Genomic DNA, 24,795 nt, shown 5'->3' on the forward strand with positions numbered 1-24,795 from the left:
TCTTCAGAAGGATTGTAGCAATTAACACCCCTATCAGCAGTAAGAATGCTCATTTCATCTCATCTCTCATTGAAGCGGTTTTCTTAGAATACAGCTCAAGAGATGTAATTTTGGGGAGAAGCAATGGGGCCGTTTAACAACTACCACTCCCATTTGAACAGAGATCAGGCCCACTCTGGTACAGCCAGGTATGTTACAACAAGGCCCCACCAATAAGATTTTACTTTCCCATCTAGTTTAAGTACAGCCCGAATCTTCATCCCCACTATGTAAGTGAAGAAAGACTCCTTTTTGTTGCAACTGGACTCAAGGGAACTTTCTAAACATGTTACACTGAGTAAAAATTAGTGAATAATCAGCTCAAGTATTTGGGATATGGATGGGCATCATTTCTGTGCATTCCCATCCCAAATTATCCAGTTGTGCTAATATTTTGACTTACAGAACCCTCGCTAATCTTTCATTATTAACATTAAAATGCCTATATTTTGTACATTACTTTTTGTTTTAAAGCACTTCAGGTTAAAAAAAAGTCTTGCAAAAATAATTGATCTACATAAAAAGTATTTAATATAGAGAATACCAGAGCACCTTTCATCAGGTAAAAGTCCCTGTGACATATATCAGATAATACTAATCAAATCTCCCTTTACCTGAAAAGAATTTCTGTTTGAATACAAAGTAATAAACTTCTTGTTCCCATCTTTTTTCAGACAAATCTTCAGCATCACTCAATTTGGGGGTCACAATTAATCCAGCAAAGAAATGATTGTGTTCTTCAAAAGAAAATAGCCAATACAAAGTTTTCTAGTTTAAAAACAGCACCATTGGAGGAAAGGGATGTGTCTTTTAAGTGCAAAGTCCCTTAACAAGTGATTTACCAAAATTCATGCTAACTAAACTTTGAGTGGTTGCTTTCTATAACCTTCCTGTGATCCGGGGTAGAAAACAGAATAAAGTTAAAAAACAAAGCAAAAGAGTAACTTTTAAGAATCAACACACACACGCACACCACCCTGGCAGAGTGTGTTCCTCTTTGTTTTCTGCCAATTGTATCACCAGTCAGCGACCTCTACCACAAAGGGTGTTTTCACATCTATCTTGCCACTGTTGATGATGGAGCAGTCGGTGAGTGGACGGTCACGCCCATCGGTTGCCTGCAGTTCTATGGAGTGGACCACTGTCTGGTGAGAGAAAAGTAGACCCATGGATCACTTCTGACCAGCAACTGTGGTGATCAAGAGGTAAAATCAATGTGAAGTCTGAAAGCCCTAGTGGGAAATAAGTTGGTTTTTGCTTTTTCTATAATTACAAAAACCATGCAAGATAACTATGGAAAATTTAGTCAGGAAATTTATACATAACAGAATAAAATTTACCCACTAGCTTGCTAATCAGAGAGCATATTTGTGTATTTCCTCTCTTCTTTTTATTAGCATTTTATATTCTAAAAAAATTAGATATTTTTGCAAACATCTAGCTCTAATAAAAAGTATTTCTATTCACTTCTTACAACCCAACTTAACAGTTAACATGGAGTTTGAGACAATTTCAGCTCCACTCTATAAGAGGTCTAGGCATAAGAAAATGAGCCAGAAACCAGATTTAGTAGTGGAGCTAGTTCTGGGTTTGCCCATTTTAAAGCTGACCCCAGCCAGTAATCTACAGGTTGAGTCTGGTACTAATGTAACCCCAATGCCACAGTGGTGTAAAAGGCCCCTTTCTCTACTCCGGAAGGCTTCACAAGCTCACGGACTAATTTATGTCACATACTGGGCAAGGACTAGGCAAGTGGACTTCTGATGAGTTTCCCAAACAGGGTTGAAACAAAAATAGCAACAAAGTCTCTGAGCACTTTGGACATGGTGTCAGCTAATCCAGTCTCTGGCTGACTTAGGTTAATTTAAGATAATAGACCAGCATTCTTCTAATAATATCAATAATATATATTTCTAAATAGATTGTGTGTGTGGGTTCATATGTGCACATGTGTACCTAAAGCAGCAGCTACACATCCGAATTACCTGTGGCACTTTAAAAACTGCTTATTTAATGGTTAAAATGGAAATTTCTATGTTGTGTATATTTTACAATAATTTTTTAACACGCTTATTCGCGGGCCCACCTCTGGAGGTTCTGATTCTGTAAGTCTGGGGTGAGGTCCAGTGTTAATAAAGCTACCCAGACAATCTCTGGAGGGTCAGGGGATGGAAGTCAGGAGATTCTGAAAATTCCTTGAAACTATATGAAACACCACACTTTTTTTTTTCTTATGGAGAGAAAGTTTATAGTTTTCACTAGTTTCTCAAAGTAGTTTATGACTCATAAAATGTTAAGGACTGTTTGTCTAAGACCAGGCAGCAGATCTCCCAGGATGCATACCAGTGGTGGAAGGAGGTTGGTACACCAGGGCACCAAGACATAAGATCCAGAAGACTAGAAGAGAAACCAAGACCAGAAGAAGAAAGCCCCAAATGCATACTCTTCATTTTTCTTACAGCCTAGCATTATGTTGTATTCAAAAATACTCATTGAACGAATGTTTGAATCAGTTTACATTTAAACTACTTAGAAACTGGTTAGACCCAGTGGTCAAAGCTCCAAACTGGTTTAACACATGCATGTCTATGTTTAGCGCATTTAAAAAGCAAAGTTCAATAAGAGACTTGAGGAGTGCTAGGATTCGTTACTATTTAAGAATAGATTCTTTTGAGGACATTGTGGCTTATGAAAATATAGGCACGTCCTTCACTGTGATGGGACCTAAAGTGATATATTAAGTGATAGGTATCTACCCCGTTTGCCTTTCATCCCTCTTGCTAATGAGAATTATTTGACAGCTCTGGTTGAACACCTCCTTGCCTTGTAACGGAGGTTCTGAGTCAGCCGGCTCAGTTCCTGGCCTTTTGTCGAGTAGAATCAGAATAACAGGTAGAAGTTGTGGAAGAACTGCAACGAGCATGATTGGTTTGTTTACACTTGAATGAGTTCACATGAAAACAAACAATGAAATGTGGAAGAGGGAAGGGAACCAAGGATTGTCCAGGGTTGTGTCGGGCAGACCTTATAGTTGCCAGTTGAAGAGCTGGAAGAGCATCTTTGGGCAGTTGCTAACGAGGAGAAATGCTGGGAGTGGAAAAGAATGAGGATTTTAAAAAGTCTTTCTATGGATTATGAATTGGACCCCTTTGATATTCTTTAAGACACAGCAGCATAAACTTGAACTCTCTTTAGGAATTTTGGTTGTTATACTGTGTGTCATTGAAGGTGACTGTGTCTGTACTAAACCACATGGGGCTCAGGGGTTTTAAAAATATTTTATTTTGAATTGTGGTAAGAAACACATAACATAAAATTTGCCATCTTATCCATTTCTAAGTGTACCGTTCATTAGTTTAAGCATATTCACACTATTGTGCAACTAAACTCCAGAACTTTTTCATCTTATAAAACTGAAGATCTATAGAGATACCCACTGAAACTAGCTCCCCATTTCCTCATCCCCCCAGCCCCTGGCAACCACCATTCTGCTTTATGTTCCCGTGTATTTGACTACTTTAGATACCTCCTTTGAATGGAATCATACAGCCTTTTTGTGACTGGCTTATTTTCTTTAACATTCCAAAGGTTTATTCATGTTGTAGCATGTGACAGGATCTCCTTCCTTTTTAAGGCTGAATAATATTTCATTGCATGTACATATGGGATTTTATTTGAGTTTCCACTTATTTCAAGTGTGAGATGAATTAAGTACTCAACTTATCCCTGTCAAGTCCCCAGCTTCTGCCCCAATGCTCCTAACAATTAAAAATACCACACCATATATAATTTATTCACCTTTGAAGAGGCCAGTCAGCATATAATTATGGCTCTCTAACAAGCACATTTGGAGATTAAATCACTAAGAGTACTCTCATTATAAATCTTTGAATGAGAAAAAATAATACATCAAGTTACCATTCCATCAATGACTTTTCCAAATACCACATGTTTGCCATCCAACCAGGTGGGCTTGGTCAAGGTGATAAAGAACTGAGAGCCATTGCTGTCAGGCCCAGCATTGGCCATGCTGACCCACCCAATGCCGTAATGCTTCAGTTTGAAGTTCTCATCTGGAAATGTCTCACCATAAATGCTTATACCTGAGTGAGACAAAACAAAAAGGGGAGAGACAACAGATGTTCTATGCAAGTAAATTCTTCAAAGGGGAATATAAGGTTTGAGTAGATTGGTTAATAGAACCCTGTAGGAGGTGGGGATGGGGAAAAGATGGTCAAATATAAGGAGATATAAAGCAGAGGATAAAATTAACTCCTTAACGGGGACTTCCCTGGAGGTCCAGTGGTTAAGATCCCATGCTTCCACTGCAGGGGGCGCGGGTTAGATCCCTGGCTGGGGAACTAGGGTCCTGCATGCCGCGCAGTGTGGCCAAAAAAATTAAAAAAAAAAAAATTAACTCCTTAAGGAAACAGGGCATCAGGGACCAAAACAAATAAACAAAAGCCTTAAGTATGACACAAGATGGGAGGATGCCCTCTGGCCTCAAACCAAGACCCAAACCCTGAACAAGCAAGTCAGTGATTTCACTCCAAAATGAGAAGGAACTGAAGGTCAGGATGACATTGTGAAGCCCAATGGAAAGGTGGATAAGCCAACCTAGTGGCTCCACCTCTGTCCTGAGGTTCAGGTCACTTGTCCTGGATCACTCCTACCTCTGCAGCCAACCAGAGTACAAAACGCACTTAATATACACCCTTAGTTAATTCTCACAACAATCCTATAGAATAGGTTTTCTCATTCCCATTTTGAATGGGAAACAGAGGTTATCAAACTTGAAAACAGCAGAGTAGAGCTTGAACTTCTGGCTCTAACTCTGGTTCTCTAAGCACGAAGAGCCTCAGCACTGAGAACAACAGCGCAAGCCTGGAAGTCATTAGGCTTGATGACTTCAGGGCTCATCAGGATACAGAGGGTCACAGCAACTGGCAGCACCCAGGGAGCCAACCTTGAAGGGAAGAACCAAAGGCAGGCATGGGGGCTGGAGATCAAGCACAGCAGCAGGGAGAGCAGAACACATTTTTCCTATAAAACAACAGTACAGACCATGGAAAGTATCTGCTCCATCCTCCAACACCCTGAGTGCCTGTCACACCCACCTCCTCCACTGCAGGGCTCCTTATCCATTGGTGGCCAACCTTAAAGTCCTGGCTCAGTTAGCTCTTGTGTTATCTCCTTCTTACGATGCAGTACTTGTGAAGGACCAGGCAAAAATTCTACTTCCTTAAGCCTTGGATCTCACATAGGCGTTTTTCTTCATTTATATACAACCAAAACTTCTTCATAGCTAATGTAGTTAACTTTTAAAACACGATATCTAGAAAGTGTTGCAGTAGAGGAATTAGTAAGGACATTTTGTGAATCCTAATTATTTTCCTTCTTAAGGTGTTTACATCTTGCAATATATGGCTTTTGAATGAATAACTAGATATTTTAACAACTTCACTCCTTTGTAATTGTCTTATATTTATCTGAGTAATTAATACAATATTTAATAATTTAAGGAAACCTGACTTTTTTTTTTTTTTTGTAGACTAGATCAAATATAATTCATCTTACCAAGAAAAAAAAAATCCTGGCTCAGTTAGAAGGACCAGAAGTGGATACCAAAGGCAAGCCATTTATAGCTGGTTGGTAAGTGACATATGAGGTGGCCTGGCAGGAAAGTTTTGCCTATAGAGAGGTCTAGGCTAAATTTAAATGATCCAAAAGGTCCTATCTACAAAACTCATGGGAGCCCATACACACACACAGAGCAGGGGAAGCAGAGAGAGAGAGGGGCACAGGAAAGAGGACACAGTAGAGCTCCATCACCATTCTTTGCTGGGCCCCAGGCAGGGCGGTGGGGTGCCAGTCCTGAGGGGACCCGTACTGGAGCTGCAGGCTTTTCCACCGAGACCCAGCTCTGCAGCAGCTGGGCTTGCTACCCTGAGCATCCTCACCAACCCCATGAAACCAAGTAACCTGAACATGTTCCTGTGCTCCATTCTACATCCCCATACCCGGCAGCATTTCTGCAGGGACTAAAAGTAATCCTCCTGAAGTGTCTGGCAAATCCAAACATTGAATGGCACCCACTTTGTTATTAAAAAAATTGCAATAAACATAAAATTAATAATAGTGCTTGAAAATGGCTTGTTTCTTTAAAAAGTTAGCAATTTAATATCCACCAAAACCAGTATTTGCTGAATTAAAAATCTTAAACCTGAAGTAAATTTAAATTCTGTGTGGTTATATACTGTGTGTGTGTTCAGGAACTCACTACATTTCTGAGGAAAAATAGTCCAGGGAGCTGGGTAGCTGGAATCCTCAATGAGAGACAATAAGCTCAGAGATACTTGAAACTCTATAAATTGAATTATTTGTACTTTACAGAATTCTAACTTTGTTGATAAAAATTAATGTATACTGTAACTTTGACAAGTTGTCTATTACTTAATTTTTTTATTATTGAAAAAGCTGACAATAAAAATGAAAGAATTTTGAAAGAAGGAGGTAAATTCACCTATAATCCTGCCACCTAAGTACCGGCCTCATCATTCTGGCATGATGTCCCCAGACCCCCTCCACCAACGTGCACATCTGCAGCTGGCTGCCACCCCAGGGTACACAGTTTTTCAGTCTACCTTTCCTTGCTATGACAGACATCTTTCTGTATTACTACATACCAGAAGTCTAGGATTTTAAGCACTGCAAAACAGCCTACTAAATGAATATATCTCCACTATGGAAAGATAATGAACACCAAAGCAATACTGTTAAAAATTAGGAGGCCTCACTCATTCACACCTACCAAGATTTTGTTAGATAAGGCCCCCCACCCCAACTCAATCCTTCTTGAAAAATTAGTCTGGTTGTCTTTATGACTTTGTTCCTTAAATCTGGGAATTCAATATGCTGGGTAAATACATCATCTTAACCTTAGGTTTCACCTGGGTAAGCAGGAAAGGAAAAATATTAGAGACAACTTTACCGCCAGTGCCATCTCCACTGGTGAAGTCTCCTCCTTGAATCATGAAATCTTTGATGACGCGATGAAATTTGCTTCCTCTATATCCATATCCTTTCTAAAGAGATTATGTCAATTGAATACACAAGTAGATATAACCCATACTGTAAGATAAACCCCAGTGTTTATCTGGAAATGACAAAATGAGAAAATTACACGAAATATCTACAGAACTAGATGAGGTGCCTGCAATAATTTACTGATAGAAATTTATCATTAGCTGCCTGAAAAGTAAATACATAAACTATAGAGGTAAAGTATTAACATGCACAAGTAAAAAGAGAGAAGTCTGCATTTTCACTTGATGACTGTTTCCTGTCAGTTTCTAGAACCCTGAGGAAACTGAGGGCTTGAAGAATAGCGATTTTCTAGGAAAATAAAGTAAAATATTGTTAAATGTCTCAAGTTCATCTCATCTACTAATTTAATACTTATTTTCCCAGAATACATCTTTACGTTTGGCTTAAAAGAAGGAAGATCTACTTCTGTGCAGTTAAAGGGAATAAAACTGAGACATACCTCTCCTGTTGCCAGAGTGACAAAATTTTCCACAGTCTTGGGCACAACTTTTCCAAAAAGGCCAATCACAATTCTGCCAACATCTTTATCTCCAATCCTCACATCAAAGAAGACCTGCGTGTGGTTGAAAGGCAGAGCAGAAGGTTATAATGTGAAAAAGCCACAATACAAGGTAAGGGAACATGATAATCTGAGAACTGATCCACACGCAAGGGCCCTGCCCACCAGTATTTTATAAAGGAGCATGAAGGAGCTATTTTATGAAGGAGCATGACATAAATTAAAGGAGCTCTGAAACCATCTTGTGGGTGCATTTCACTCACAAATATTCATTCACCAAACAGTTACGGAGCACCACCTCTAGGCCAGGCACTGTACTAGGAACTGGGTTTAAAGTTGGACTCAATACTGTCAGAGTCAGCCAGTAATGTCTTCAAGAATTCCTCTCCCCTCCACAACCCAGACCAGCACTGCTCTGGCCTCCTGTTTCCTAGCTCTGCGGACACAGGTTAGAGTGGAGACTGTTGGTCTTCTGAGAGGTAATGCTCTCCAGTCTTGGCAGGAGGAAAAAAAAATGGTGAGGAGAGAAACAGTCTAACCATCCAGATTTATTTTTTTGTAACTTCGAGCAGTGCTAAATTCCCAATGAGTTCTCAGTAGAAATCTGCTGTCAAGGGGACCGTGAAAGATTATCACAACACACAACACTCCTCCAGAAGGCCTGCCACTCACGTCCAGACACACTAAGGCACCAGGGCCACAGCTGCACCCAAAGTACAACAAACATTACACTCAGGTCCTGACAGAACCATTTACCCTGTAAACTCAGACACCAAATTCAGTCATCATGTCCCCAAAGTTGCACATATACAATGTGTCCTTACTCTGTCACAACAGTTTAGAACAGAAAAGAGCAAGCACACATCCGGAAGTGAGTCACTTTTTTTTTGCAGATAAACTTTAAAAGCTCTCTTGGACTTTTTTTAACTGTTTCATCTGAAATGAAATTACAAACGTCTTGCTTCACAAATCACTGTGTTGAGATGATTTTGAGATAGAATGCTTGAAAAGGCCATGGAGTCAAAGGGCATTCTATGAGTGAGTTTAGATTATACGAACCAATTTACTGATTGAATGGGTAAAAAAGACATTCAAGAGATGGCTTTAAAAAATATAAGAAGGGTTGTCAAAGAGAAAAGATGTCGTACAGTTTAGAAAAATCACGAAGTAAAGACTGTCAAGCTTTAGTTCAAGACAAGAGCTTCTGTCAATACATCAGGACGTCTGTCACAGGATGATGTGGTATTTTGCAATTTTACATGGCCAAAGCAGCAAAGACTGTATTATTATTTATATGGTAAAACTTCATAGAATGCACAAAAGACGGTGCCCTTGAGATTGGGCAGTGCAGTGGAGTAGGACAATTCAGGAAGCTGCATTAACACCCACAGGAGCCCAGCGTGCAGAGCTGGGGTCAAAGAGAAGCAGGTTCTCCAAAGGGATTTCTGAACCAAGGAGTAAATTCAATAACAGGCAATAATGAAGCAGCACCGGGACAAGAATTGGGTATGTAATCATAAAGAAGCACCGTATAAGACACTAGAAAAGTCTATCAGACTTTTAAAATAAAGAAGTGGAAATAAAGCCTGTGAACATTTCAACAGCAAAGAGAATCAAATGTGGGAGGGCAGCATAAGAAGATGAAGAAAAAGTGTCTGTCACCCAGCGTAACTCTTCAGTAAAAATCTTATTTTCTTACACGCAGCCTAGCACACATATTAATATGATTTTTTTTCCAAACCACAACATCCTTCAACTTCATGCGTGATGGCAAGAAAATATAGCAGAGTTTCCCTAACTCTAATGGAAATGATGAAATCAAATCTTATTGTCAACAAGTACTTGTCAAAGATCCATGCAGAAGGCAGCGTGAGGGTACAAGCTACTGGAGGGAGTCCCTGTCCTAAGGGAGCTGATGTAAACAGGCCAAGTAAATGAACAACCATAGCACAAGGCCCCAGGTTACAAATGCCCCAAGAACACCGTACACCCACTGTTGTGGAGGACTGTTAAGGCTGAAGGAAGGCATCCCGGCGAAGGTGTGATGGGAGGCAGGCCTGGAAGGAGGGGAGCAGCCTCCAGGGACAAGGATGGGCAGTTCTTTCTGGGACCAAAGTACTGAGGCAGGAAAAATGATCCATGTGCAGAGAAGCAACACAGCCCTTCTGACCGCAACCGGCTGGCAAGGGAGACTCTCACCAGTTCCAGAGGCAAAGGAAGGATGCCAGCTAAGAGATCCAGCTTTTGTTAGGCAACACTAGGAGCATCAAAGACAAAATTTCAATTTGAGGCTGCGTTCACTTGGACTGCGATTTATGATGAATATGGCTCTGTCTAGGCAGGGAACCCTTAAGGGGTAGAAACGGTGTTTTTAGATTCCCAGTGTCAGCTCACGCAGGTACTCAAAAAATGCTAAATAGTTCAATGCCAGTTGATACGAAATGAGGACCAGGGCGCACACACACCTAGACAGAGGGTGAAGGTGGGCCCAGGGTGGCTGCCAGGCAAACCCTCTCACCCTGAGATCGTCTGTGACTTTGCTGCGTGTCCTTGGGAACAGGCCCCGTGCTAGACAAGGGGTGGGGCTGCAAAGACCCTACCCTCCTGGAGCTTACCGTCCCACAGAAGAAAAAGCACATAGATACTCGCTATAATATAATGGGAAGTCAGGTTTTACGAGAAGATATGTACAGATAAAATGTCACGGTTAGAGGTGACGATTATCTTTGGAGATCAGGGCAGGCTTCCTGGAAAAGGTGGCACTTGAATTCCATGTTGCACTTCAGGAGCTGGCCCCTCAGTCACTCCTTTTTTCCCTTGAGGCTGCCCTTGAAAGTCATTTGAAAATTACGGGGGGACTTCCCTGGTGGTGCAGTGGTTAAGAATCCGCCTGCCAGTGCAGGGGACACGGGTTCGAGCCCTGGTCCGGGAAGATGCCACATGCCGCGGAGCAACTAAGTCCGTGCGCCACTGAGCCTGTGCTCTAGAGCCCGCGAGCCACAACTACTGAGCCCACGTGCCACAACTACTGAAGCCCACATGCCTAGAGTCTGTGCTCCACAACAAGAGAAGCCACTGCAATGAGAAGCCCGCACACTGTAACGAAGAGTAGCCCCTGCTCGCTGCAACTAGAGAAAGCCTGCACACAGAAACGAAGACCCAACGCAGCCAAAAATAAATAAGTAAATAAATTTATTTTTAAAAAAATTACAGGGCACTGGAGGTGGGGAGAGACAGGGGAAGAGGCAAGAGGCACTCACATAGCCTGCCCCAAACCCTTGTAGGGTTAATCCTGCTTCCATTTCCAAAGTAACTGGGGAAGACACCAAGTACACGAGCTGTGAGGTCCAGGAAACTGTTCTCAAACCAGCTCCACCACTAACTGGCCATGGGACCTTGGGCAACTCTGAGCTCCTGTTCCTCATTGTACCCAGATGATGATTCCTCTCAGGGCTGCACTGCCACAGGAGGATTAATAAGATAACACAAATAACACTAACAATTGAACTCTTAAATCAGGAACTTCAATCAGGGCTAAGCATTTTACATGCTTTATCACATCTAATATGCAAAACCCTGCAGGTAGGTATTATTTCTCTTTCCACTTACAGAGGAAATAGAAATGGAATAGAGGAGGAGCCTCAGACATTAGGTACCTTGCTGTTACCCCAGCTGAAGCCTCTTGGCCACTCCAAGAGCTGCAGAAAGTGCCAGCAAGTTGTGACATGAGTGCAGCTGGAAAGATGGCAGCATTATTTTCTACAGTCTCGGTGCCTGACCCTGCACAGAGCCCATGGCATCTGCTGGAAAGTGCGGGGCTGCAAACACTAATTCGGTGGATTTTGAGACCAGTGAGCTGGAGCCCCAACCTGAGGCTCCACGGCTGGGCAGGAGGCTGAGGTGGCAGCTGGCAGCAGGATTCATGGACAAGGTGAGTGCCATTAAAGGGCCCTGGGGGGAATAGCAGTTCACACCTCTCATTTACAGATTCCTGTTTTTAAACAAAATCAGAGGAAAAGGTAAAGACTGCTGGGGAAAACAATACACTAGAGTGATGGCCAATTAATCTACTTTTCCACACTCAGAGAAATCATTTTTTAATGTTTCCACTTTCCAATAGATTAGTTGTTTTAAAATGTCCACTGAAAAAGTAATTCAACAGAGTTGAAACTGTGGAAGGACATGCCTACACAGTTTTTAGAACGTAATGACAAATGGGGTGGGAAAAAAGGAGATACATTGAGTGACTATTCCAAAAGTAGAGTGCGTGAAAACTCCCTCAGAGACAGCACCCTGGACTTGGGGCTAAGATGCCCCAACTCTTCCCCTCTTGCAGCCACCAGCTTCCTTCCCTCTCCTCGAGGTTCCCAACCGCAGCTCCACACTCCCAGAGACTGTGATTACTGATTACTTGCTCTGGGGTGGTCTCTGCACTGGTAGGTCTAAAAGCTTCCCAGGTAAGCCTGTTCCCAGATACTATAGGTGACGTTCTCACACTAACAAATTATTCGTTGCATATCTGAAATTCACATCTCACTGGGCATCCTGTATTTCATCTGACAGTCCTACCCCCTTTCTCCCACCCTTATCTAAACAGTCAGCAAGTCCTGTTAGTTACACTTCAAAAGTCGATTTCTAGTCCCTCCCTGGCTCCCCATTTCCACCATTACCCCCCCTAATCCAAGCCACCACCATCCAGATCCTGACCTGGAGCCCTGAAGACCTCCCAGTTCACTCTCCACTGAACAACCACAGTAATTGTTTAAAAGCATATATGAGATCATGTCAATTCCATGCTTACAACCCTTCAGCAGCTATAACTGCACTTAGAATAAGACTTCAAATTATGAGAATAATTGCCTTAAAACCCATACTCCGAACTGTGGCCCGGAAGGCACTACCTGATCTTGCTGCCGCTCACCCCCAACCTCATCTCAAGCCACTCCCCCTCTCATCCCTGGGCTGAAGCCACACCGTCCCTTCTCCATCCTCTGAACATACAATGGCTTTTCTGTCTGGAGGCCTTGCATATGCAGTTCCCTTTGCCTCCTAAGTCTTTGCCAGGCTGTTTTTTTTTTTTCTTACCCTTCAGGTATTTTTAAATGTCACCCAATCTATTTCCGGGTTTATTTCCTTCATCATTTCATCACTTTATAAATTTTATGTTTAAGGCTTATCCCATGAGACCCAAATAGTATCTGCAAATTGGAAAAACCCTCCCCTCTTCCCCCCCCTTCAGCTATGTGGCCTTGTATAAGCCGTTTCCCAAAGCTAGATAAGCCCCAAAGATCAAGGGTCTGGGAGGAGAATCAGTGCTCAAAGCCAGCAAGCTCAGTTTATCACCGCACATACCCCGCAGCACGGCCTTTCTGTTCACTCTTAGGCTACATGAGACGTTGGGCTGAACCTCCCCCGCCCCTTGTCCTCCCCCCTCCTCGGGTGGGTTGTGTGGTAGAGGATTTAAGCATCCAACAGTATCATTTCTACTGGCAGACACCGGACCGATTGTTAGGGCCACCTGCAGCTGCCCCTCCTTCCAGATTCCAAGACACTCCTGCCAGTGGGTTTTCTAGAAGTGGTCATCAAGGGCCCCAAATCATCCCCTCCCTCCCTCCCTCCCTCCCTCTATCTCTCCCTGTACCCTCCCATTATCCTCTAACCTTGGCTAAATATGGTGGGGAAAGACCTGAAGCTGTAAAGACCCAGTCTATGGCAGATGTCCCCCCACCCCACCCCCCAATCGTGATCAAAAGGCTGGCCTCAGTTATACAGGAGCCGCCTGTGCCGTGCTAGCACCGTCCCCACCAGCCGCCAGAGTCTGAAAAGCGCACCTCTCCCTCCCCGGGGAGGACGGTCGTTCCTAAATACAGGAAAAGGAGGATAGCCCTTGGTTTCAGCAAGGCCACGTAACGCCTGCCCCGACCCCACCGCGACAGGGGCTGGACCTGGTATCTACCAGGTCAGGTGACACCCGCGGCGGGCGGCCCAGCTGCAACCCCTCCGCTCGCAACGCGTCTCCTCCGCCCGTCCCCGTCCCTCCCGCGTTCTTCCTGCTTCTATTCCCTAGTCCCCGCCAAGGCGAAGGAAGTACTCAGCGGTCTCCTTCCTGAAGAAAGGGCCCGCCGGTTCCGGAAGCTTCTCCCAACTCCCAGGCAAAGTTCAGACAGCCGGCGGCGGGGGCGGACTCGGCCCAGCGCCCCCGAAGTCTCCCGGGAGAGCGCGGCCCCCCCCGCGCGCGGGCAGCCTCCTGCCACCTAGCCCCCCGGCCGCCTCCCGTCCTCTGCGCCCGGGAAGCCCCCTCCTCGCCGCCCCTGACCATGAGGTTCCAGTCCCCAAAGCTCTCCCATCCCCTCGGCCAGCACGAGGGGAAGCTGCTGCCCGCCGCCCGGTCACCTTGGCCGTCACCGAGGGGCCTCGCTTGCGGACGCCTGACGCTCCCGCAGAAGGTACAAGAGCGCTGAGCCCCACGCAAAGCACGAGAGGTACCAGCAGCCGGGGACCCGGGCCCATCGTGAGCGGTGGCAGCGGGGGCAGCGCCTCGGGCGCAACCGCAGGTTCCGGGACCGCTGGTGGGACTCTCGGCCGGCTGCGCCTGCGCGCTCCCGGTTCGGGGCGGCGGTGGGGGGCGGGGGTGATGGGGATGGGGCAGTCGGGGCAGGCCCGGAACCTAGGGCGCCTCCTCCCAAGTTCAGCCCAGCGACCCGAGCTAGGGACTCGGAGAGGCGCGCCACGGAGGGCGCAGCCGAATCCAACCACCCAGAGGCTGCTCTGGGCGCCGGCATCCGGAGCGAGCCAGCGCTGCTCGCGTGCGGCGGGCTCGGCCCGGACCCGGGAGCTGAGGGGTGCGCGCTGGGGTATCGCCAGGAACTTACAGCGTAGACGCGTATTGAACCTGATGGAAAGCCGATGACTCTTCGGGCTCCGGGTCCTCCTGGCAACTTGCGCGCCGCAGGGCTGGGGACTCTGCGGACGGGTCCCGGTCTGTGACCGCAGCTGCCCTTGGAGCAGCCTCCGCCGCGCCTGCCAGGTTCCAATGTTCCATCACAGGCTTTAGCTAAGTTTTGGACGCCTCTCAGAACTCTGGGACCCCGGATGTTTAGACTCGATTGCACATGATGAATGACCTCTCATTGAGATGATTCAAGTTGGGGATATAATTTTTACAAACTTAAGAATTATGTTTAGGAAAGTTATTTAATGACATGGGGAAATGCTCATATTTTTAAATGGAAAACTCAGTTTGCAAAATCACATAGAAATTCGGATGTCAACTGTGAAAATAAATGTATAAAGGCATTTTAAAAATGGAAAGAAATGTACCAAAACATTTACAGTAGCTATGGTGATGGAATAATGGATTTTTGTTTTCTTTGTAATTTTCTGATTTCCCAGATGTTCTACATTGAGCATGTAAGTATTTTATAATCAGGACAATGTTGTTTTAAAACTCAATGCTTTTTGCATTAGAACTTCAAAGAACTTTTTTATTTTAGTGTAATAGCTCCAAAATTAACTGCAAATTAATAATAGTATTCTCTTGGTTTTCTTAGGAGCTAGTGCCATGACTTTCGAGACAAGATTTTACTTGGGTAAGCAGATAGGATTCCTATGTATAACTAAGTGTAGATCTCAAATTACCCTGGAACCTTCCAGTGTATACAAAGAGTAACCACCACTTTTGAGGGTTGGGCAGAACACTTCTGAACTATTTTGATGTTTCAGCCCAGTGAAGGATCTAATGGCTTTCCTTATCACCTCCACCCCACATAAAGAGGGAGTCCCTCTTTCGTAGCGAGCTAAGGGTATCAGAGGGCTTATGCCTGTATTTATTCCTTTTGATTCAGATCTAGTACAATGTCTGGTGTATAGTGATTTCTCAATAAATATTTGTTCAGTGAGTGAATGTGTCTACTTTTTAAAATTTTTATTGGGAAGATTAATACAAATAAAGAAAAGTGCACAAAATGTAAATGTACAAATCAACGAATTATCACAAAGCAAATGCAGCTAGAACCCCACCCATCTAAAGAAATGAAATATTCACCAGCTCTCTAGAAACTCCTCTTGTACCCACTCCCAACTACTAACACTTTCTTCTCCCTAAATTAACCACAATCCTGACTTCTTCCAATATGGTTTAGTTTTGTTTTAACTTTGTGTGAATGGAATCTTATGTATTCTTTTGCTCAAATTTGTTTGTGAAATTCATCCACGTTTTTGGGTGTAGCTATTTTGGTTCATAGCACAAGCTAGGGGTCGAATTTTTTTTTCCACTTGTCTCAGCATAATTTATTGAAAAGTGTCTTCTTTACTTACTGCTCTGTAATGCTACTTCTGTCATGGAACAAGTGTCTCTACATGCATGGGTCTGTTTGTGGGCCCTCTTTTCTGTCCCATTGGTATATTTGTCTATCTTTGTACCAATACCACATTGTCTTAATGAAAATAGCCTTATAGTAAGTCTTCATATTTAGTAGTACAAGTCTCAGCACTTTGTACAACAGATTTTTGGCTATTCTTGACCCTTTCTGTGTTCATATAAACTTGAGAATCAGCTTGTCAGTTTCCATAAACTGGGATTTTGATTGGAATTGCATTGCGTGTATACATCATTTTGGAAAGACTTGGCATATTTGTAATATTGAGTCTTCCAGTTTATGAATGTGTCATATTCCTCCATTTATTTAGATCTTCTTTAATTTCTCTCAGTAAGATTTCATAAGGTCTTACACATATTATGTTAGATTGATTTCAAGGTGTTTGGTTTTTGTTTTTGTTTTGTTTTTTGCTATTACAAATTATATCTTTTTAAACACATATTTTCCTGGTTTTTGGTATTACATCATAGGAAAATAAATTTTGTTTATTAATCTTGAATAGACCAGTTTGTTAAACTTATTAATTCTAATATTTTATCTGTGAATTATTTAGGACTTACTACAGAGACAACTATATTATTCATGAATAATGACAGTTTTACTTCTTCCTTTCTAATCTTTATACCTTTTATTTCTTTTTCTTGCCTTATTGCACGGCCAGGACCTTCAGTACAAAAAGAAGTGACAATAGGGTGAGTCCTTGTTTTCTGGATTAAATTTTGCCCCCAAAAGGGTACGTTGAAGTCCTAAACCCCAGTATCTATGAATGTGACCCTATTTCCAAATAGGGTTTTTTGCAGATGTAATCAAGTTAAGATGAGATTGTACTGGAGTAGGTTGGCCCTACTGCAATATGACTAGTGTCCTTGTAAAAAGAGGAGTGACAAAGACACACACAGAGGAAGACACCATGTGAAGACCCTAGGAAACTAATAATAAACTTGTCCGTCCTAATGCCAGAAGGAAAGCTTTCAATATTTTATCATTAAGTCTGATATTTGCTGAATGTTCTTTTGGGTGGGGATATTCTTTTTTGACTTAAGAAAATTCCTTTTTTAGTCCTAGTTTGTTAAGAGGTTTTATCATGAATTTAATCAACATCACGTATTGAAATCAACGAAAATAATCAGATGATATTGCCTTAATCTGTTAATGTGGTGAATTGCATTGATTTTTAAATCTTAACCTATCCTTGCTTTCTGGAATACGCCCAACATGTATTGACCTTTTTTCTATTGCTGTATATATATATAAAACAAACTTAACAATAACTGAAAAAAGACATTGCTTCTGAAATGAAGTTCAGGAAAAAAAAACAGTAAATAAATTGATTCTGGCTTTCCAGTTCAGACCAAGCAAATCACCAACATTCCATTTTTATGTTAATGGGTAAGTTTGTTATTCTTAAGTTCAGGATATTTGCATCTATATTCACAAATCAGACCAGCTTAAAAATTTCTCTTTTGGAATTTCCTGTCAGTACTTTTTTTTGTAATCAGGGTTATTCTAGCACCTTAACATGAATCGGCGAATGGTAGGTGTTTTTCCTGTGCTCTGAAAAGACTTGTGAAAGATTGCCGTTATTTCTTCCTTGAATGTTTCTTACAAGCCATCTGTGCCCAGAGTTTTCTTTATTGTAAAGTTTTAACTTATAGGTTTAATTTTTTAAATGGTTGAAGGATTATTTAAATTTTCTATTCTTCTGTCAGTTTTTACATGTATATTTTGAGGAATTTGCTTCATTTATATTTTAAAATTTACTTACGTAAAGTTATTTAATATATCTTTTTATAATTTTGTAGGTCTGCAGGACTTATAGTCAGGTCTTCTTTTTTCATTCCTGACATTGGCTATTTATTTTTCTTTTTTCTTCAACAGCTCCATCAATGGAGCTGATGATTATATGTTTGGTTTGATTTTATTTCATTAGTTTATGTTCTTAACTTTATTTCCTTCCTTCTCTTTCTTTGAGTTTAATTTCCTATTATTTTCTATGTCCTTGAAGTAGACTCTTTTTTTTTGCACTTATCAGTATGCATTTATATTTCCTCCATGTCATTTAATGGCTTAATAACTCATTTGTTTTTATTGCTGAGTAACACTCCATGGTATGGTGTACCACTGTTTATCCATTCACCTACTGCTTCCAAGTTATGGAATTATGAAGTTGATTGCTTCCAAGTTATGGAATTATGAATAAAGATGCTATTAACTCTGTGTACAGGTTTTTGTATAGGTATAAGTTTTCAACTCCTTTGGGTAAATACCTCTTAGAGTGATACCTGGATCGTATGGTAAGAGTATGTTTCATTTTGTAAGAAACTGCCAAACTATCTTCCATAGTGGCTGTACCATTTTGCATTTCCACCAGCAATAAGTGAGTGTTCCTGTTCTTCCACATCCTCGTCAGCATTTGGTGTTGTCAGTGTTTTGGATTTTAGCCATTCTAATAGGTGTGTGTGTCGGGGGCAAGTATTTTAGCTCTCAGTGTTGTGTAAGCCAAATTCTTCTTTTTATTAATCCATGAATAACAACATTCCTGAGAAGAAAGAATCCTGAAAACTAAGACACAAAGAACTTAGGTTATTTTTTTCAATTTATTTAAACTAAAAACAAAACCAAAGACATAGATACCCATTTCTCCCATCCCTAACTGCCACCTCTGGCAGTCACCATCTGTTCTCTGTATGAGCTTAGTTGTTTTTTTTGTTTGTTTGCCTGCTTTTTTTTTTTTTTTAAGATACCACCTATAAGAGATCATATGGTACTTGTCTTTGTCTGACTTACTTTCCTCAATTCATCAATTTTTTTAGCCTTTTTTCTTTTATTGCTCTATGTGCAATTAAAATGATAAAATTCCCCATAAGAAGCACAACTTTAGATGTTTTCCACATCTAAAGTTTTGATATGTAGTATTTTCATTATCATTCAGTTAAAAATATTTTCTAATTTACACTTTAGAAAAAGGCCGTGTTACTTAGAAGTGTAGTACTTTATTTCCACAACATAACATTTTAAAAATCTTTTTGTTAGTGATTTCTAGCTTAGTTGTATTGTGGTGAGAAAATATACTTTTTATTATCTCATTCTTTTAAAACATACGGAGAGTTGGTTTGTGACATTGGATCTGGTCTATTTTTGGGGGGAAACTGTTTCCCGTGTATTAAGTGCATTCTGTCCTTGCTGGACTCAATATTCTATGTATTAGATCAAGTTTGTCAGTCCTGCATTTCATATCTCTATCCTTACTGACTTTTTATCTGCGTGTTATAAGGGTTATAAAAGTTACTATGGGAGTGCATTAAAATCTCTCATTATGACTGCAGATAGTCTATTTCTCCTCATAGATCTGTAAATTTTTCTTTGTGTGTTTTAAGGCAACTTTACTGAGTGCAAAAAAATCCAATATTATTTTTCAATAAATTGAATTTTTTTGTAATTATGAAGTGTTGCTGTTTACTTCTAGTAATGTTTTTTGCCTTAAAGTCTGGTAGTGCTATAACTCACCATCTTTCTTTTGGCTGCTGAATGCCTGGTTTATCTTTTCCTATGATTCTACTTTCAATCTATCTGTCCTTATAGTTTAATATATTTCTTGTAAATAGCATAAATTGTTTTTCTAATGAAGTTTGGTCATCTTTATCTTACGTAGAATAGGTAGCCTGTTTACACTTAATGTATTTACTTAACATGTTTGTATTTAAATCTAATGTCTTCATATTTTATTTCTATTGGTACCCTGTTTTATGTTCCTCTTTCTCTCTCTTCTTGGCTTACTCTGAGCTGATGGAACAGATGTTAGTATTCTCTATTCCTCCTCTACTAGTCTGACATTTACTCATCCTTTTAATACTGTTTCAGTAGTTTTACTAGAGATTACAACATGCAGTCTTGATTTTTCAAAGCCTAGTGTTACCTGTTAGTCTTACTCTCTTTCTGGATAATGTAAACCCTCAGGACGCTTTACTTCTATTTGCCTTCTCTGCAGTTGTATGCAGTTCTTGTCATGTATTGTATTCTTACCCCCACAACACATAAAAATCAGTATTGCCTAATAAAATCTTACACATTCAGATTTATCCACATATTTACATTACCTTTGCTCTTCATTACTTCCTGTATATCTAACTTTATACACCGACCATTTTTCTCCTGCCTGAAGAACTCCATTTGGTATTTCCTGAAGTGCTAGTCTGCTGAGGAGAAGTTATTTTATTTTTATCTGGAAATGTCATTCCTGAAGGATATTTTTGTTCGGTATAAAATTATTTCCTTTCAGCAGTATGCATATGCCATTTCTTTTGACTTCTAGTTTCCATTATCTCTACTGAGAAATCTGCTATTACTCCTTTGGAAGTAATCTATCTTTTCAAAATCTGGATGATTTTAATATTTTTCTCTCTATATTAGATTTTTAAAGCAGTTATACTAGAATTTGCTTAAGCGTAGATTTCTTTTTATTTATCCGCTTGGGATTCATAAGGCTTCTTAATTCTGTGACTTGATGTCTCTTACCAGCTTTAGAAAACTCTCAGTCATTAACTATGCAAAAGTCACTTACAATCAGTGTTACTACAAAATACAGTTACTTTCATTTGTGTGCATTCTTTATGGTCTCTTTCACATGTTTCAAAAGCACTTGTGTGATATAATCATAGTGTAAATTGTATAATTAAAATTACTGATAAAATGTAAGATTAATATAAAATGTATACATTATGTATTGCATGTATGGATTATAAAAGGGATTAGCCAGTCTGTTGGCAGTTATCTTTTGTAGTGTCAAAATAAACAGTGGAGGCATATATTTATAGCTTGCCACTTTTGTTGTAGTTTTGATTCATCACAAAGAAAGAGTGCTTTCGAGTGTGAAATTTCACAATTATCTAACTTAAAGAGTGCTTACTAATGATTTATGAGTACCAGAGACTACAGTTTTATCATATTTAGGTTTTTTTCTAGTATATCATAAGGAAGTTTTACATTTCTGCTGCTTTTAACATAAATGTGGCTCTCAAAGCTACATTTCAGTGTCATTCAACCCTTTATGTTTTGTCCACTGTGTTAACTTTTTTCCTCATTTATAAATAATGCCTTAGCTGAGTCAAGTATTACCTTCCCTCAAACTACAATGAAACTTTGCTAAATTAAATTCATGTTTAGCAAATAAATGCCTAAGGCTTTTGTTGATTATAGCATTTGAATGGTGAGTTTTTGCCTGGAAAATTTCTTTCAAGTGTTAAGATGAGGGTGCAGTCACCTTAGATCACAGAGAGGCACTGGGGTCTGGCTAGGACTCAGTATTGGAATGAAATTACTGGGGTTCTCTCCATCTTTAATGTGCATAGCACATTTTTTTCTAGAGCTACTTATTTACTCAAAGGTTCTCCCTTCGTGGACTGCCCATGCCAAACTTCAGTGAAAAAGTCTTAAAGGAGTTAAAAAGTAATCTTGCCTTTATTTGCTAACCAGGATGCCCCCATTCGCACCTTCCCAGACCTCCTTCGCCAACCAGAAGAGAAGCAGTAGCACTGACTTTTGTTGACACTTACGCACGCTAGGCACTGGGGTACAAAAACGAAGATTCGAAGATGCATGGTTCCTGCTCTCAAGCATCTTCAGAGGTAGGATGAGTATATGAAATGGGTTTAAGCTATGTAAAGTGACTTTTCTTTCATGCCAATCAATGTCCCTGAGAGTATGAGGTGGAGATTCAACCCACTGAGAAAGACTGCAGAAGGGAAATCTCACCTTCATTGAGTTCCTACTATGTGCAAGACACTTGCTTACAATATCCCCTTTAACCCTGTGAGCTAGGGTTGTTAGGAACAGATAAAACTGAGGAATTGAAGTTCATTTGAAACTTTAATATGCCTGTTTCTATGAATTTCGAGTGTGAAATTTCACAATTATCTAACTTAAAGTCAGTGGTCAAAAATGGTTACTTTAGGGAACGTAGAAGCATAGTTGAGTTTGAGTATGATGACTGGGAAGGGAGGAGAAGTGGAGAGCCAGTGAATATGGTTCTTGCAACTTAAAGTGAAATAGGAGATTGATTAAACACTGATTATATTCCAAAAATTAGGGAAAATGTATTTACTTGAGAGAACTAAAGTTGAATGCTATGAAACCCTAATGATTCCTACTTCATCCTGCATTGACCTGAGTGCTGGATGTGTCTACCTCGACAGGCAACCTTTTAAAAAATTCTTTGGAGGCAATCTGTTATTTAATTGATCTGCATATTTATGTTCGCTCCTATTCACTGTTATTTACTATTCACCAAGGCTGCCAATTTTGACAGTTTGTTCCTAAACCTTTGCAGATAGATGTGTTTTATGTAACAGTTACGGAGTCCATTAACATGAAGCACTAAAGCGCAAAAAAGAAATGAAAGAGATTTATAAGCATATGAAATGCCCTCACCAGAGACAGTTGAAATAATAAATCCAAAGTCAAAGGAACATTTGTGAAGTTACTACAAGCAGATTTATCTACTTCAAAACATGTTTTGTGGGACTGAATCATACCATCTATTATGCTTAATTTAAAAGGTAAAATATACAAATTGACTCTCATTTATTGGTTTAACGATATCTCACTGTATTTAAGGAAACCTTACTATTGTAGAAGAGAGAAATCTCACTTTAAATACTTCTCTGTCATTTGCATTCTTGGTGATAGAATTTGCCTTAAGGATTTTTCTTTAAAAATTGGAAATTTGGGAAAGCTTAAAATATTTGTATTTTTAAGTGACATTAAAAGACTTCCAGCACTACTGTTTCACAAAAATACCCAGTTATGAGCCCAAGTGCTGGTAGCAACAGTAGTCTAGAGGGCAACTTTTCCTTGGCTGCAACTTGAGATATAATTAGTATCTTCAGAAACAACATCATCCCCCCCACCAAAAAAAAAGTTGGCAAAGTAAAATGGTGGCATCTATTTCCTCGTTAAAACATCAGATTGACAAAGTCCATGTACTACTCTGTTTCAAAAAGTTCCAGCTCTTTTAAACACTGGCATTCTTATCATTTTGTGCGTTCAGTGCTGGCCACTGGCTAACAGTGTCTGCATGGATTTCTCCTTGAATATCTTTCTTCCATCAACTGATAAGCCAGTCTCTCCTAGGATTTCTGGTCAAGAGCACTGCTCGAGAAAGAAAGCTGGTAGTACATATTTGAAATTGTTGCAGACAACATTCCTTCTCTTCTTGTTCAGTTTGTTTGTTTCTATTTGAAGGTAAGTCTAAAGGCTACTTACTGAGCTTTCAGGTTGAGATGGCCCCGGCACCAGAGTGGGAGTTTAATATGCTTTCCTTGGAGAAGAAAGACACTGACATTGTAAATCTAGCCTGTATTTGCTGTCGTAGGGCTAATCCCTGGCCATAAAATTAGAGTCAAATATAAAATAAACGGCAAGCCACTGTTTTCACATCAATCTATACAAACAAGCTAATGTATTATTTTAGGAGTGAAAACAAAATTCTTAATTGCTCCTTAAACATGTGGTAAAATTCCTGTATGTACAAATTTATTTTTACGATAAAAATGTTAAAATTCAAGAAAAGAGAAAGAAAAAATCATCGAAGTCCTAATCTCCCCAAATAAATACCTTTAATGCTTTGTTGTTTTTCCTTTCAGTCTTTTGGTTATTCTGCTCATCCAACTTTGCATTTTATTTTTCATTGAGTTCAATTAATACAATGGTCTCTGGGATGTCTTTTATGATGATCTGTAAGTTATGAGTTTAAAACATGTTTTTGGAAGACATAAGATGGTTTACAGAAATGAAAAACTGTTAAGTATTGTCTCTCCTGCCACAACAAAAACATTGTTCAAAAGAAAAGATTTTTGAATCTTGTAACCACGGCACAGTCATTTTCAAAAGTAGCAACTGAAAATCGAATTTGAAAAGGAAGTGGGAAGAAGGAAAAAGAATCCCCAGCCCAGGCAGGCACAGGTGTGGAGAGTCACGCATTTCTCAGGTAAGCCCTGCACGCTCACCTGCTCTCCAGATGATACCAGCTCCTTGCAAACCTCAGCGCTCCCTCTGTGCTGCTGAGGGCCCAGCTTTAATCCAGTGCCTCTCAACTGGACAGATAAGAATGGTGATGGCTGGGGAAGGGAAACAACTCCGTGCAGGGCTGGCTGTGTCACCAGCAGCCTGAAGGGGAGCGGCCCCTCAGGGCTGCCAGGAGGGCACTTCCCCACAGGGGTGGCCACACTCAGTCTGTTCTCAAGCATAAGCCAGGTGAAAGTTTTGAAATAAGGGAGAAGGGAGGATTTTTACCTCTCTTTCTACGAAGGCCCCATCATAAACTGATTTGAATGATCTGAAAAGCCCCTAAGATTTCCATTCAATGAGGGAGCATGCCAGAGACACTTGAAAACTATGACGTTTTCAGTAACAGGAGCCAATAGAGTCCTTTGAGGCTTAATGTAGGTCCTGGAATTCTAGACTCTTGTGGCTTGAAGGGGCTTTTTGAAGGTAATATTTCTGTTATGAGTGGATGACTTTTAAGCTACAATTTAAAAAAACTGAGGAGCTTATTCATTTCATTATGAAGTGGTTACTGAAAAGTCCTGCCTTCAACTACAGTAGTGCAAAAATCGTTTTTCAATTTTTCTGAATTCCAAGAAAGACAGCAGGAAATTATTAATCACAATGATGGTTGTGTTTGCCTTGTTAAGAAGATTGGTATTGAACTTGGAATTTCTGTATCATCACTGAATCCTTAATTATTGTGTCAGTTCTGAATTTACCTCCTGTGTG

General features: G+C 40.6%; 1 protein-coding gene across 1 annotated transcript; it reads right to left on the reverse strand.

The window, feature by feature from the left end:
* Window positions 1–557: 557 nt before the first annotated feature.
* Window positions 558–14,245, reverse strand: PPIC (peptidylprolyl isomerase C). The gene is made up of 5 exons (XM_061188092.1): window positions 14,039–14,245; window positions 7,586–7,699; window positions 7,031–7,124; window positions 3,958–4,142; window positions 558–1,184 (listed from the first exon to the last, which is right to left on the reverse strand). The coding sequence occupies exons 1-5, from the start codon at window positions 14,153–14,155 to the stop codon at window positions 1,056–1,058; spliced, it is 639 nt and encodes a 212-aa protein (XP_061044075.1). The 5' UTR covers window positions 14,156–14,245; the 3' UTR covers window positions 558–1,055.
* Between the last annotated feature and the right edge of the window lie 10,550 nt (window positions 14,246–24,795).

The sequence above is a fragment of the Eubalaena glacialis genome, chromosome 4, assembly GCF_028564815.1.
Source record: "Eubalaena glacialis isolate mEubGla1 chromosome 4, mEubGla1.1.hap2.+ XY, whole genome shotgun sequence".
Lineage (NCBI taxonomy): Eukaryota > Metazoa > Chordata > Mammalia > Artiodactyla > Balaenidae > Eubalaena > Eubalaena glacialis.